Source organism: Galeopterus variegatus, unplaced genomic scaffold (assembly GCF_000696425.1).
Source record: "Galeopterus variegatus unplaced genomic scaffold, G_variegatus-3.0.2 Scaffold2486, whole genome shotgun sequence".
In the NCBI taxonomy this organism is placed as follows: domain Eukaryota; kingdom Metazoa; phylum Chordata; class Mammalia; order Dermoptera; family Cynocephalidae; genus Galeopterus; species Galeopterus variegatus.
The window spans coordinates 254499-269388 of record NW_007728597.1 but is presented as its reverse complement, the minus strand read 5'-3'; the positions used below and the strand labels follow the sequence as shown (position 1 = coordinate 269388).

The 14890-nt window shown below is 49.9% G+C and overlaps 1 protein-coding gene and 1 long non-coding RNA gene across 2 annotated transcripts; one reads left to right on the top strand and one right to left on the bottom strand.

Annotated features, from left to right (window-relative positions):
* Positions 1–710: 710 nt before the first annotated feature.
* LOC103597996 lies at positions 711–11794 on the bottom strand. The gene is made up of 5 exons (XR_551164.1): positions 11662–11794; positions 10736–10826; positions 9805–9965; positions 9212–9413; positions 711–874 (listed from the first exon to the last, which is right to left on the bottom strand). It is a non-coding gene; the product is annotated as an uncharacterized LOC103597996 (long non-coding RNA).
* A 225-nt stretch (positions 11795–12019) lies between these two features.
* GSTP1 (glutathione S-transferase pi 1) lies at positions 12020–14224 on the top strand. The gene is made up of 5 exons (XM_008581904.1): positions 12020–12175; positions 12314–12401; positions 12754–12857; positions 13670–13777; positions 13957–14224. Exons 1-5 carry the CDS (start codon positions 12083–12085, stop codon positions 14143–14145), a joined length of 582 nt encoding a protein of 193 aa, XP_008580126.1. The 5' UTR covers positions 12020–12082; the 3' UTR covers positions 14146–14224.
* The last annotated feature ends 666 nt before the right edge of the window (positions 14225–14890 follow it).

Genomic DNA, 14890 nt, shown 5'->3' with positions numbered 1-14890 from the left:
TGCAGTTAAGAAAAGAACCACTGCTTTTAAGAGAGGAAAGAAGCATCATGCAGATAAGAAAGAAAAACATGATCAAACTTGAATTCTTTCTGGAGCCACCTTAAAGCCAAGAAAACTGCAAATCAAAAATCAATTGAATAAAAGCAAGGGGGCCTTCTACCACCGATAAGGCCAGAGTAACTGCATAAAAGTTTTTGAGGGGTGGACTTTATTCCTTGATAAGGGGGAAAGATCACAACAGAGGCCCCCAATCTACCTCCATCAGTGAATATGGTGGAGCTCCCCTAGCGTCAGGCTTGTGAGGCCGGGGTGGAAAGCACATGGCTGAAATGGTGGGAAAGATCCCAAGGGGGGGGATTTAAAAAGGATAGGGTGAGGTGGTGGGGAGGCTTTACGCGAATACGGAACTAAAGTTGCTGAATCACTGGGACCCGGAAGGGCGAGGCTGGCAGCTATGTGCCGTTGAGCGCTAGTGAAATGGTGGCCGCGGAGCGCATGAAATGGCGCCCGTGCGCGTCAGGGCGCATGCGTGCAAAGTTATGCCCAACAAACAGTAATTACAATAAATGTAAATGGGTTACATTCACCAATTGAAACACAGAAAAGGTCCGGTTAGATTTCTTTTTAAAGATCTAACAATAATGTCTCAAGAGTATTTGTCAAGGTAAGCTCATCTATGTTGTGACAACAAATAAACACTGAAATCTCTGTGGCTTAACAAAATAAAAGTTTATTTCTCATCCATATCACAGTCTAATGCAGGCTGAGCTGTAATCCTGGGTGACTCTCCTCCAGGCAGCAACTCAGGGAGCCAAGTGTTTTTCATCTGTGGTTCTGCTGTACTTCAGGGCTGTCTTGGGATCCTCATCAATCTCTGAGCCAAAGAATAAAGAGGGTGACAAGTACTGAGGAGGACAGTGTGAGACATTTATAGCCATTCCCAGAAGTGGTATACATTACTTCTGCCCACATTCCATTGTCCAGAATTCAGTCACAAAGCCTCAACCTCCCTGCAAGTCAGTCTGGGAAATGTCATTTTTTTGGAATTCCCAGAAAGAGTAAATGGGATTGGTGGACATATATCCAGTTTATTCCACATGCATTTAAAATAAAAGGTATAACTGTCTTCATTCATAGATGACATGATTATTTATGTGGAAAATCCTACAGAATCTATAAAACAACTAGAATAAGTGAGCATAGCCAAAAAGTCACAGATCACAGGGTCTATATACTAAAATCAATGGTAAGTTTATATACTAGCAACAAAGATTGTAAAATGAAATTTAAAAAACAACTCCAGGGCTTGCTGTTTAGCTCAGTTAGTTAGAGTGTGGTGTCCATAACACTGAGGTCCAGGGTCCATCCCTGCTACTGGCCAGCCACAAAAAAAAAAAAAAAAAGCTGAGAAAGGTTACTAAAATCAATAAGGTCATGTAATACAGAGTCCATTTAAAAAAAAAATTTTTGGCAGCTGGCCAATATGGGGATCCAAACCCTTGACCCTGGTGTTACCAGCACCACACTTTCCCAAGTGAGCTGACTGGCCAGCCCTGGAGTCCATATTTTAAAAAATCAATTGCACTAGTGCATGCCAGCAATAAAAAATGAAAAATTTTATTTTATTTTATTTTATTTATTTATTTTTTTTTTCCTTTTTGTCTTTTTTACTGACCGGTAATGGGATCACAACCCTCAGTGTCACGCCCGTACCGGGGACCGGCAATGGAGTCGCAACCCTCGGTGTCACGCCTGCACCGCGCTCAACCAGTGAGCGGACCAGTCTCTATATGGGATCCGAACCCTCGGTTGGAGCGCCGCCGCGCTCCCAAGCGCCGCACTCTACCAACTGTGCCACCGAGCCAGCCCTTTTTTTTTTAAAGATGACCAGTAAGGGGATCTTAACCCTTGACTTGGTGTTGTCAGCACCACGCTCAGCCAGTGAGCTAACCGGCCATCCCTATATGGGATCCGAACCTGTGGCCTTGGTGGTATCAGCACCAAACTCTCCCAAGTGAGCCACGGGCCGGCCCAGCTAAAGAATATTTTGAGGAAAACTTATAGCATTAAATATATTTATCAGGAAACAAAAATGGCTAAAAATAAATCAGCAAATCATTGAAATCACCAAGTTGGGAAAAGAATAACAGAGCAAATTGTAAGAAATAATAAAGATAGGAGAAAAACAGGAATCCAGGACCAAAGGAGAGCAGAAAAGACTAATGAAATAAAAAGCTTATTCTTCATATAAGAACATAATTTTGTGGCAAAATTAATCAAGGAAAAAGAGAAGGGGTGAATAGCTTTTTCTTACAAGTTATTCCAGATAGCAGAAAAAGGGAAAAGCTTTTTCGAAAATGTTATAAGGATAGTATAATTGTGATTTCTAAATCAGATAGGGACAAAACAAGAAAAGAAAATTACATGCTCATTTTGCTGAGCATAGATGTTAAAGTCCTAAACAAAATACGTAACATTATATTAAAAATAATACATCATGACCAAGTAGCGTTTATTCTGGAATTTACTAGAAAAATTATCAATATAATTCTCCAAACGAATAAAAATAAAGGAGGAACAGCATGTGATAACATCAAGCAAAGTAGAAGAAGCATTTGATAAGATTTGTTGCCCACTGAAGATACAAACTCTTACTAAACTAGGAGGAGAAAGGAAGTTCTTGAACTTGATGCAGGTCCCATGCCAAGAATCTATAGCAAATATTCTACACAATGACCCTCAGCTCCCAGCCCAGACACCCTGGCCAAGGGGGTGGCCAGCCAGAGCCACGAGGGGGGGAGGTAGGAGAACAGGAAACCTTGTTCACTCGTGCCCATGACGCCACGAATGAAACAAGACATCACGGGCCGGCCTGTGGCTCACTTGGGAGAGTGCGGTGCTGATAACACCAAGGCCATGGGTTCGGATCCCATATAGGGATGACCGGTTAGCTCACTTGGGAGAGCGTGGTGCTGACAACACCAAGTCAAGGGTTAAGATCCCCTTACCGGTCATCCTTTAAAAAAAAAAAGAAACAAGACATCACTATCTAACCTAACACTGGAGGTCCTGGTCATAGTGCACTGAATTATGTCCCCCAAAACTCCCTGAAGCTTGAATTGTGTCCCCCAAGTTTTATGTATTAGAAACTTAGCCCCCACTGTGATGTTAAGAGGGTGGGAAATCCTATTATGGTGACTGAAAGGTGGAGCCTTGAAGAGGTGATTGGATTGTAGGACTGTGCAGTAGTGAATGGATTAAAAATGGTGGTCAGAGGCGTGGTTCTGATGGTTTTAAAAGAGGAGAGTCTGTCTGTCTGTCTCTCTCTTGCTTTCTTTGCTTCCATCATCTTGCAATGTGAGACCCCTGGGTCACTGTTGCCACCAGATGGACTTTGGACTTCCCGGCCTCAGAAACTGTAAGCAATAAATTTCACTTTCTTTATAAATCACCCAGTCTCAGGTATTTTGTTATAAGCAACATAAATGGACTAATAAGAAAATTGGTACCAGAGAAGTGGGGCGTTGCTTATAACAAATACTTGAAAATGTGGAAGCAGCTTTGGAACTGGTTGTTGAGAAGAGGCTGGAGGAATTTTGAGGGACAGGCTAGAAAAAGCCTAGAGCTGGTGAAAGTTTAGAAGACAAGAAAACCAGGGAAAGTTTTAGACACTGGTTAAATGGTGGTGAACAGAATGCTTATAGAAATATGGACTGTAAAGACCCTTCTAAGGAGGTCTCAGATAGAAATAAGAAGGATTTTATCAGAAACTGGGGCAAAGATCACCCTTGCTGTGAACTGGCAAAGAGCTTGGCTGCATTGTGTCCATGCCCTAGGAATTTGTGGAAGTTGGAACTTAAGAGTCGTGAACCAAGGGCCGGCCTGTGGCTCACCTGGGAGAGTGTGGTGCTGATAACACCAAGGCCACGGGTTCGGATCCCATATAGGGATGGCTGGTTGGCTCACTTGGGAGAGCATGGTGCTGACAACACCAAGTCAAGGGTTAAGATCTCGTTACCAGTCATCTTTTTTTTTTTTAAAAAAAAAAGAGTCATGAACCAGAGTATCTGGCGGAAGAAATTTCCAAGCAGCAAAGCATTAAGGAAGCTGCATGGCTACTTGCAACAACCTACACTGAGTTATGGTGGCAAAAGCATGACATAAAGCCAGATTTTAAAAGGGAAGCAGAGTGGAAAGATTTAGAAAATTTGCAGCCTGGCCGTGTGGTAGAGAAGCAGAGGGCATTTTCAGAAGAAAAATTCAATGGTACTAAGAAGATTAACTCAAAAGAAAGGGATTATCACGAGAAGGGGAAAGGGCCCTGAAGGCACTGCAGAAGCTTCTGGGGCCAACCCTTCCATTTCAGGCCCACAGGACTAGGGAGACAGAATGGTCTTGGGGAACAGGCCCGAGGCACCCTTCACAACCTCACTGCTCAGGGATACCTCGGGAAGCTGCTTCCAGCACCAGCACTCCAACTGCTTTGGCTGCAGCAGCCATTGCTAAATTGGCCCCAGGTGTGGCTGGACCTGCAGCTTTGGAAAATACAAGCTGGAAGCCTTGGTGGTATCCACATGGTGTTAGGTCTGCAGGCTTGGAGAATGCTAGAGCTGTGGAGCCTTGGGAACATCCACCCCAATTTCAGAGTGAAATAGAGCCCCCTACACCCTCATAACATATGCTGTCTGCTTCTGTAGAATTGCTTGCTTAACCTAAGTAACTCCATTTTGCCCCATCTCACCAGCAGACTAACCCCCCTTCTGCATAAGAAACCGTTGACTTTCTCATAGAAACAAAAAACAATTGCATAGAAACGGGAGCCATACACAGTGAATTATTACATGGGAACAGGAACCATACACCATGAAAACGTGTACGCTTGGTTGCTTGAGCGGCTCATTCTCGGCCTCCGTGACCGAGCTCCTCAGCTTGCTTTGTGCACCTGGACAAACCCGCGTGCCAACGGGATGTAGTTTTTGCCTTTAAAAACCCCACAAGACCAAAGACTGGGGCCGCTCTTCCTTGGTTGTTCCTGGGGAGATGGTCGCTGGCCAGCTGGAGTGAATAACCTGCCCTTTTCTGCACGAGTGGAGTGTAAGTGCATTTCTTGTGGGAGGGGGCCTCACAACAAGAGGATGTATGGAAAAGTCTGGGGGCCCAGGAAGAGATCTGTCACAGGGGTGGAGTCACCACAGACAACCTCCACTAGAGCAATGCCAAGTGGAAACATAGGGTTGGAATTGCAGCAGAGAAACCCCATCAGCACGATGTCTAGTGGAGCCATGAGAGCGGGACTGCCATGGAGACCCCAGACCTGTGGAGTTAGCAGAGTGCAATGCCAGCCTGAGAGAGCTAAAGCATCACCTGAGACCAGGAAAGCCATAGAAGTAGAGCTGCTTGTGGACTTGAGGACCCAACCCCCACACCAGTGTGCCGAGGACATTGAACATGGAGTCAAGTTACATGATTTACCAGCTTTAAGATTCAATGCATGTCCTGCTGGGTTTTGGACTTGTTTGCGACCTGTTACCCCTTTCTTTTGGACTATTTCTCCCTTTTGAAACGGGAATATGTACCCTGTGCTTGTCCCACCATCGTATCTTGGAAGTAGATAACTTGTATTGATTTCACAGATGGTACTTTGAACTTTGGGCTCTTGAGTTGAAACAAGTTAAGACTTTAGGGATCAAATGAATGCATTTGCATGTGAAAAGGACATGAGTTTTGGGGGGCCAGGGGCAGAATGTAGTGGATTGAATTATGTCCCCCCAAAACTCCCTAAAGCTTGAGTTGTGTTCCCCAAGTTTTACATATTAGGAACTTGGCCCCCACTGTGACTGTTAAGAGGGTGCGAAATCCTATTATGGTAACTGAAAGGTGGAGCCTTGAAGAGGTGATTGGATTGTAGGACTGTGCAGTAGTGAATGGATTAAAAATGGTGGCCAGGGTTGTGGTTATGAGGGATTTAAAAGAAGAGGAGAGTCTGTCTTTCTCTCTGCTCTGTCTGCTTCCACCATCTTGCAATGTGAGATCCCTGGGTCACTGTCACCACCAGATGGACTTCGGACTTCCCAGCCTCAAAAACTGTAAGCAATAAATTTCGTTTTCTTTATAAGTCACTGAGTCTCAGGTATTTTGTTATAAGCAACATAAACTGACGAATACCCTGGTCGATGTGATAAAGAGAGAAATAAAGAAAAGGTGAATGGATTAGAAGGGAGATGATAAAATTCTCGTTATTTGAAGATGATACAATCATTTATCTAGAAGGACCATTGGAATCAACGACAAATTATTAGAACCAGTAAGAGATATCAGCAACACTGCTCGATACAAACCTAGAAAACCAATAGTATCTCTAGTATTTCTCTCCATTTCCAATACCCAGCTGAAACAGAAAATTATTCATAGCACCAAGATAGAGAGTACCTGGGATCCATAAGAATAGGTAAGACGTTTTGGTAGAAAAACTTAATAAAGGACAGGGAAGCGGCCGGCCCGTGGCTCACTCGGGAGAGTGCGGTGCTGATAACACCAAGGCCACGGGTTCGGATCCTATATAGGGATGGTCGGTTCGCTCACTAGGTGAGCATGGTGCTGACAACACCAAGTCAAGGGTTAAGATCCCCTTACTGGTCATCTTTAAAAAAAAAAAAAGGACAGGGAAGAGGATCTGAATAAATAGAGAAATATACCGTAATGGAGGGTCATGTTGGATGACTAGGTGTAAAGATGCGCACTCTCTCCACATTAATCTCTAAATGGAATGAATTCTAATCAAAATTCCAGTTAGACTTTCTCGGGAATTTACTATAACATTTTTATAGATGAATAAAAATCCGCAAAATAAATAAGAAAAAAAAAAAAGAAAGAAAGCTGGAGGGTGAGCTTTTCCCTAACAGATTTATAAAACCATAGTAATAAAAATACCCCTAAACTGTGCAGCTGGCACAGGCGCAGGCAGGTAGACTATGAATGGAAGAGAACAGAGAGGCGACAGGCCCACTGGGTATCTAGGGGAACTTAACATGTGCTAAGTCAGATGGTTCAGTAGACGGTGTTGGAGAAGATGGCTCCTTACGTGTCGAAAATAAAACTGGATTTCTACCTAACAGCACATACAACAGTGGTCAATAGATAGTTTAATGCTGCAGATGAGAAGATAAAAAAAGTTAATAGAACATAATATAGGAGAATATTGCTGTGATCCAGAGCAATAACCAGAGATACGTTTGTCATTTTGGTTTTTTTGGCAGCTGGCCAGACATCTGAGCTCTTGACCTTGGAGTCATCACTGAACTTTAACCAACGGACCTAACCAGCCTGACCAGAATGGAGAGCTGAGAAGGGGACAGTTACCCAGGCTAGGGCAGTGACAGGCAGGGGGCGGGAGTGGGAGGGAGAAACACAGCCACGGCCACCCCCTCCCCCGCTTTCATCGCCCAGACCCAAGGCCTGACCTACACAGGAAAGACTGAGGAGAGAAAGGCCAGAGCAGAAGGAAGGTGCAGGGACAAGCAGCCAGGGCAGAGGACGGGCGGGAGGTCGGGCTGGCCTCGGCAGGCCCAGAGCAGGAGGCCTCTGTGTTGCCTGTGAGATTGCGTGTGTGTGTGTGTGTGTGTGTGTGTGTGTGTGGTGTGTGTGTGTGTAAATTTTTAAATGAAGTTTCAAAAGCACAAAACATAAGCACCCACCACAATCACGCCCCGGCAAGAAAACAAACAAATGAACAAACAAAAAAACCTCGATTAATTTGATCACATTAAAATTAAGGTGTTTTGTTTAATGAAGGACACCCTTGGCAGAGTTAAGACTTGGCAGAATAGGGCCGGCCCAGTGGCGCACTGCTACAGTGCGCCGCTTGGGAGCGCAGCGGCGCTCCCGCCGAGGGTTCGGATCCCAAGTACAGACCGGGTCCCACTCACTGGCTGAGCGAGGTGCGGGAGCGACGCCGAGGGTTGCGATCCTGTTGCCGGTCCCGGTCCGGTACGGGCGCGACACTGAGGGTTGTGATCCGTTGCCAGACACGAAAAAAGACAAAAAAAAAGGGGGGGGGGGAAAGACTTGGCAGAACAGGAGAAAGTGTCTGTAACATCCAAAACCAACAACAGATTAATACCTAGAATAAATGAAGTTCTCCTGCAAAACAACAGAAAGCAGGCAGTGAACCCACAGAAAATGGTCCAAGGATATGGACAGGCAATTTCCAGAAGAGGAAAGCAAAATGCAATAAGCCCAGGAGCTGGTGATCAAACTCCTCAGTAATGAGGGAGGGGATGTGGGTAGAGGAGTGCGACACCAGCTGGGTGTGTGGCAGATCAAGGGTTTGCATACCAGGCGTGCAGCAGTTCTACCCTGGGGCATACATCCCAACACACTGGCCACTGCAGGAAGTGGACTGGAATGTGGGGACAAAGGGAACACATTAACTACATGCATACAAAGAAGAGGGGAAACCTGCCCAGACCAGCGGGATAATGGACTAGGAACAGAAGAGCACATTAATTTTAACCTCACCCCAACACACACACACACACACACACACACACACACGCCTGTGGTCCAGCACACGGTCCTGTGACTGCACTGTGGGAGGCGAGAGGGTCAGGACAAATTTCAATGAACCATGGAAATACCCTAGGGTGCACAGGGCACAAGGTGGAGGGTTGGGGTGGGAAACACTTCAGACAGCCCACTGCAAACAGGGAAGTTGACTTGGGCTAATCAGAACTGACCAGAATGGAGAGCTGAGAAGGAGACAGAGACCAGGGCTAGGGCAGTGACAGGCAGGGGGTGGGAGTGGGAGGGAGAAACACAGCCACGGCCACCCCCTCCCCTGCTTTCATCGCCCAGACCCAAGGCCCGACATACACAGGAAAGACTGAGGAGAGAAAGGCCAGAGCAGAAGGAAGGTGCAGGGACAAGCAGCCAGGGCAGAGAAAGGGCGGGACGTTGGGCTGGCCTTGGCAGGCCCAGAGCAGGAGGCCTCTGTGCTGCCTGTGAGATTGCATGTGTGTGGGGTGTGTGTGTGTATGTGTGCGTGTGTGTGTGTGTGCGTGTGTGTGGTGTGTGCGTGTGTGAATGGGAACCTATGAGAGTGAATAGGTTGTGAGTGTGCAGGAGACTACGTGAGGGTGTGTGCATGTGAGTTTGAGGGTGACAGTGAGCGTGTGTGAGTGTGTATGTGTGTTTTGGGGGCTGGGGGTGTTACCTTTGAAAGGGCTGCAGAATTTGCCGCAGGGAGAGAATGTAGCAGAAAGATAACTGCTCACACTGTTTTTGATATAAAAACGCAATGTTTCTTTGCTTTATTTTTTTCTTTATGTAGCTTGTTGAATATGCAGCATTGAGGACCCGGGAAGGCAAATTCCAGGCTGCTTTTAGCTCAGGTCTAATGAGCAGATTAAGCTCTTCTGGAAGAAAAAGAAGAAAAGAGATTTATGTGTTAAGGGATAAGAGTTTGTTGGCAGGACCCAAGGGAAGAAGTTGGTGAGTGTGTGTGACAGTAAGGGACACAGAGACATTTGAGCCCAGACCCCTGGGGCCAGAACCTGGAGAGTGTTCTCTGGGCCGAGCACACTGCAGATGGCTACCTGGCCCAGCCCTCCTGTGGGTGAGAACTTCACCTGTCTGTCCCCAAACAGTACCTGTTGCTGCCTGTACCACCTCTACCAGTCCAGTCCCAGAGGGTGCCTCCCTGCCATGCTATGCCCATCCCCCACCACTTGACCGTGGTGGGGAGCAGCCCCTATGCCAGCCCTTTGGGCTCCTCTGAGTTTGTGACAGCCCCCCAGGCGAACTCACCAGCTCCACATTGGTGCAGGGCCTCCTCCTCCCAAACCTTTCTTCCTACTCTGCTCAAGGGCACTGCCATCTGCCGGGGGAAAGGGCTGTTTCATGGTCCACATATAAAGTTATCTTACAATTGATGGTGATTCTTCAAGCTTCCTCCCTCTGAAGAATCACTGTAGGGGTGCAGCGGTCAAAGATGAAGAAACAAGGTGTCAGTCCTTGGGATGGGAACCAGCTCTCCTAACTCTAACCCATCACTTGCCTGAGCTCTTGTCTGGGTTTTTCCTCTGCTTATTGGGGACACCCCCCACCCCCAGCAATCCCACAGGTGCCTGGACTCAGGAAGCCCAGCAGGGAAAACAGCACCTCCCCACCTCAATGCTGCCTCTCCTCCCAGGTCTCTAACTCCAGGAAGGAGGGGACCCCTTGGTCTCCCTTGAGGCCTCCTTCTTGCTCAGCCACAGCACCAAGTGCAGAAGCTTCCACTAAGGTGCGTTTGGAGAATTTGCCCAGGGCCCTGCCCAGGCCAGCCCCCTCCTAGGGCCTGCCTCCCCTGCCACCTCGGTCCATTCGGCCATCGCTGCTGAAAGGGAATCACACCTGCTAGCCTACTTGGGCTGTCAAACCCCAAAGACTGTGTGCCAGGAGACCGAAAATTGGGACTAACTTGGTCAAACAACAAACCCAGCCTTAGAGCTGCCAAAGCGGAACTTCAGGACTCCCTCCCATTATCAAGTATTTCCCAACCTGTTCTGTTCCTACAAACTGCCAGGAGCACATGGGAGAGGAGATGTGCAGGTGCCAATGTGACACCAGGCTGGGATTGGGTCACAACTTCCACTCTGACATTAATCCAAATACCACTGATCTTTTTATCTTACATGATAACAAGGTATATAAAGTGTTCCCATCAGAATGGTCAGGGCAATGTGGGCTTGCATACCTGGCTCCTTCCATCCTTCCGGGTACTTCCTTAAATGCCAGCCAAACTACAAACGAGGGCTCCTGCATTTGTAAAGCTGTGTCACACAGACCTGTCAGATGAGAAGTCACAGAGCACCCACTTGTGTATCGCCACTACAAGTTCTTTTCAGCACTGAGGACGTTATTCCCAGGCTTTGTAATTTACGACTTAGAAAAGGCAATCCTGAACCTTTCCATGGTAAGGGAGTTCAGTATCACCATGCTGACACTGGAACACTCTCATCAGAAGTTAATAATTTAGCCTCTGCTGTACTCCAAAATCAGGCCCTGGACACACAGACTGCCCAGCGAGGAAGAGCCTGTTCAATCACTGGCAGCAAAGGCTGCTTCTCTCCTGAACTGGGTAGGACACATGGAGTCCGCCTGGCCCTTTTCAAAAGAGAAGATGAACACTCTCCAGCAGACAGACGCGGCTCAGCTGTGTTACTGGACTGGCCTGCTCCTGGGTCTGGAGGCTGGTTTGATGGGGTTTGGGGAAAGGTGCTTCGATTTGCTCTTTTCTGTTCGTTCATTCACTCTCATTCTCATCTGGACGCGCCACCCCAAGCTCTGGCACCGTGGCATGTTGGGCATTTTGAGCTGAAGGCAGTTGAAAAACAGCAAATGCAGGGACAGGCTTTCTCTGGCCTCCTCCTATCTGCCCGAAGGCAGTTGTTCCCAGAGGAACTCAGCGCGGCCAGTCGCTTCCCAGGATGCGCATGGGCCAGGGACCACAGGCTCTTACCCCAGGAGAGGAGACCAGGAGTCCTCACGAGCCCCAGGACAAACTGTCACGACCTGTCACTTCTCGCATTTACTCCTTTCCTAAAAACCATTAGCTCTCCCCTAAATTGCTGACATCGCCCGCCCCTTTCCCGAGAGGATGCATAAGCTCCCCCCGCTCACCACTTTGGGGTACTCCTTCCTTATTCGCTGTGATGCCTCGGTGCCCCTAATCCCTCGTGACTTTGCTCCTGCTCATCCGCCTGTCGTCCGTGCACTTAGACCCAGCTGCGGGTCCCAGCAGGGCGGAGGCAGAGTCCCGCCCTCCCTGCAGCCGGCGCCTGGGCGGGCGGGTGTCGCGGCGGAAGGGGCGGCAGCTGCGNCCCTCCGCCCTGTGGGTGCAAGCCCGGGCCTCCTTCCCTGCCACCGACCGCTTTGTCATGCCTGGTCCCCTGCTCAATGTTTAGTGAAACATCAGAGGAGTCGCTGTTCCCAGGTCCCCTCCCTGCACTCCGACCCCTCCCCAGGTTGCAGAGGCCGGGTCTCTGCCCCATCCCCACACCCGTGACCTGCCCTCCCCTACTCTGCAGGGCGTGGCGAGGCCATGCGCATGCTGCTGGCCGACCAGGGCCAGAGCTGGAAGGAAGAGGTGGTGTCCTTAGAGACCTGGCAGCAGGGCTCACTCAAGGCCTCCTGTGTGAGTGACCTGTGTGAGGGACCGTGTGAGTGACCTGTGTGACTGACGGGTGGGGGCAGAGGCTGGACCTAAGGGAGCTGGGCCTAGGGTAGTGGGCAGCCAAGCTCAGTGCCCCTCACTGAGCCTTGTCACCCCCAGCTGTATGGGCAGCTCCCCAAGTTCCAGGACGGAGACCTCACCCTGTACCAATCCAATGCCATCCTGCGTCACCTGGGCCGCACCCTCGGTGAGTCCAGGGGTGAGAGAGCACCGCCCTCTGAGCCTCTGCCATGTGTATGGAGCTGCCCCGCAGCTCTCTGGAGTGGAGGAAACGGAGATGCTCAGAGTTCCGCCGCGTGCCCGAGGCCTGGCCCACGCCTGCCTGCAGTCCTCGCCCCAGGCCAGGCTGCCTCCCCCTGAGCTCTGAGCTTGAGCTCTGAGCTTTGTGTCAGGCTCAACTGTTCCCTCCCTCCGCGCACATCCTCTTACCCGCTCGGGCTGCGGCTCACAGACAGCCACGTGGTCTGCCAGCGGGCAGCGGGTGGGTGGCATGTGTCGGTCAGGCGGTCAGTTGTGCTGTCTGCTCCACCGACCCCCAGGGCTCTATGGGAAGGACCAGAAGGAGGCAGCCCTGGTGGACATGGTGAACGACGGCGTGGAGGACCTCCGCAGCAAATACATCGTCCTCATCTACACCAACTACGTGAGATGGGCACCAGGGATGGGCACTGGGGGTGAACGAAGAAAGGGGCTGCTTGTACCCGTACCCCCACTCCTCACGGGGCTCTGGCTGACCCCTCCCTCGGTCAGGGAGCCAGGGCTGGGTCGGGCTCTGTGCTGGGGGCTGGGCGGTATGGGCAAGATGCCCCCCTCACCCTCACTGCCTGGGGGAGAGCCTGCCAAGCAGAAGCAGAGTAGAACGGGAGACGTCCAGCCAGAGGTGGCTCCTGGTGGCCTCGGTCAGGGAGGGCTTCCTGGAGCAGGCAGAGGAGGAGGAAGATCTCTAGCCAGGTTCTGGAAGGAGGTGCTGGCACTTTCAGATGAACAAAGCGTGCAGACACAGAGCACATTTGGGGACCCAGGACCAGATTAGCAGAGGCAGAGCGTGTGTGGTGGGGAGTAGATGGAGATGGGGGAGCAGGGGCAGGCCCAGGTCCTGAAGGCCTTGAACCCACTGGTTTGAGCTCTCCTGAGGGCAGTGGAGGTCATTGAGGAGTCTAAGCAGGGCTGTGTCTGAAGGTGAGGTCTAGAAAGGTCCTCTGGAGGAGCCAGCTCTGAAGCCTTTGCAATAATCTGGAAAGAAATCCTAGCAGGGGTGGAAAGGCTGAGTGGCGTAGAAAAGAATTAGCAGCTGAAATGGGAAGGATGCGATCGTAGCCTGGGTGTCAGGAGCGAGCAGAGGAGCATCCAGGCTCCAGGCTCCAGCCCAGTGGGCAGCGCTGTTCACTGAGATGGGCAAACAGCTTGGGTGGTGTGAGGCTGGGGGGATAATACATGGTGGCATCTCTCTGGCAGGACACAGGCAAGGATGATTATGTGAAGGCACTGCCTGGACACCTGAAGCCTTTTGAGACCCTGCTGTCCCATAACCAGGGAGGCCAGGCCTTCATCGTGGGCAATCAGGTGAGCATCTCGCCCTGTCCTGCCCCTTTTCGCCATCCTCTTATGGAGGGAAACAGTGCGAGCCATTCATTCAGCAAAGTGAGGCAGACCTAGGGAGGGGCTCAGTTTCCGCACCCACTCCCCCACCCCCACCTGACCTGCTCCTGCTGGCTGAGTCCCTGCCACCCCCTGCCCTGCAGATCTCCTTCGCTGACTACAACCTGCTGGATCTGCTGCTGATCCATCAGGTCCTGGCCCCCCGCTGCCTGGACACATTTCCCCTGCTCTCGGCCTATGTGGCACGCCTCAGCGCCCGGCCCAAGATCAAGGCCTTCCTGGCCTCCCCTGAGCACGTGAAACGCCCCATCAATGGCAATGGGAAACAGTGAGGGCTTGTGGGACCCTCAGGAGGAGCAGGGGCTGCTTGCCTCCCTTTCCCCAGGACCAATAAAATTTCCAAGAGGGAAACTGTGCTGTGAGCATGTTTCTTGGGAAGGGGGCTCTGGGACCCTCAACCGTCAAGTTGGGGGGAGGGGTAGGGCAGAGGACCAGGAAGCTTGAATCCTAAAACACAATCAGTGTCTTCCTGGAGCCCTCAACCCCATCTATATTTAATGAACTTCAGAAACAGGAAAAGAAGCACCAGCCCGTGGCTCACTCGGGAGAGTGCGGTGCTGATAACACCAAGGCCACGGGTTCGGATCCCTATATAGGGATGGCCGGTTCGCTCACCTGGGAGAGCGTGGTGCTGACAACACCAAGTCAAGGGTTAAGATCCCCTTACTGGTCATCTTTAAAAAAAAAAAAAAGAAAAACACATAAAGTTCAGTACAAAGCGCAGGCTGGCTCAAGAGAGTGAGCAGCCGCTTCAAATAAGTTTGATACAAAGTAAGGTATGCACACCTCAGCCAGCCAAGTGCAGGTTGTCTCCAGGAAAGTGAGCAGCAAGCCTGTCTGCGCTGCGATTTGGTTTTATGGCTTCTCCATCTAATAAATTTTCAGCTAAGGGGGTGGCTCCCAGTTATGTAACATTTAGTCTTCAACATGCTCAGTCGGTCTCTTCCTGGAGCATGTTCATCGATCAGACCCTATCACATGTACCAGGCATATTCAAGAATATTCTGTGCTCTCTAT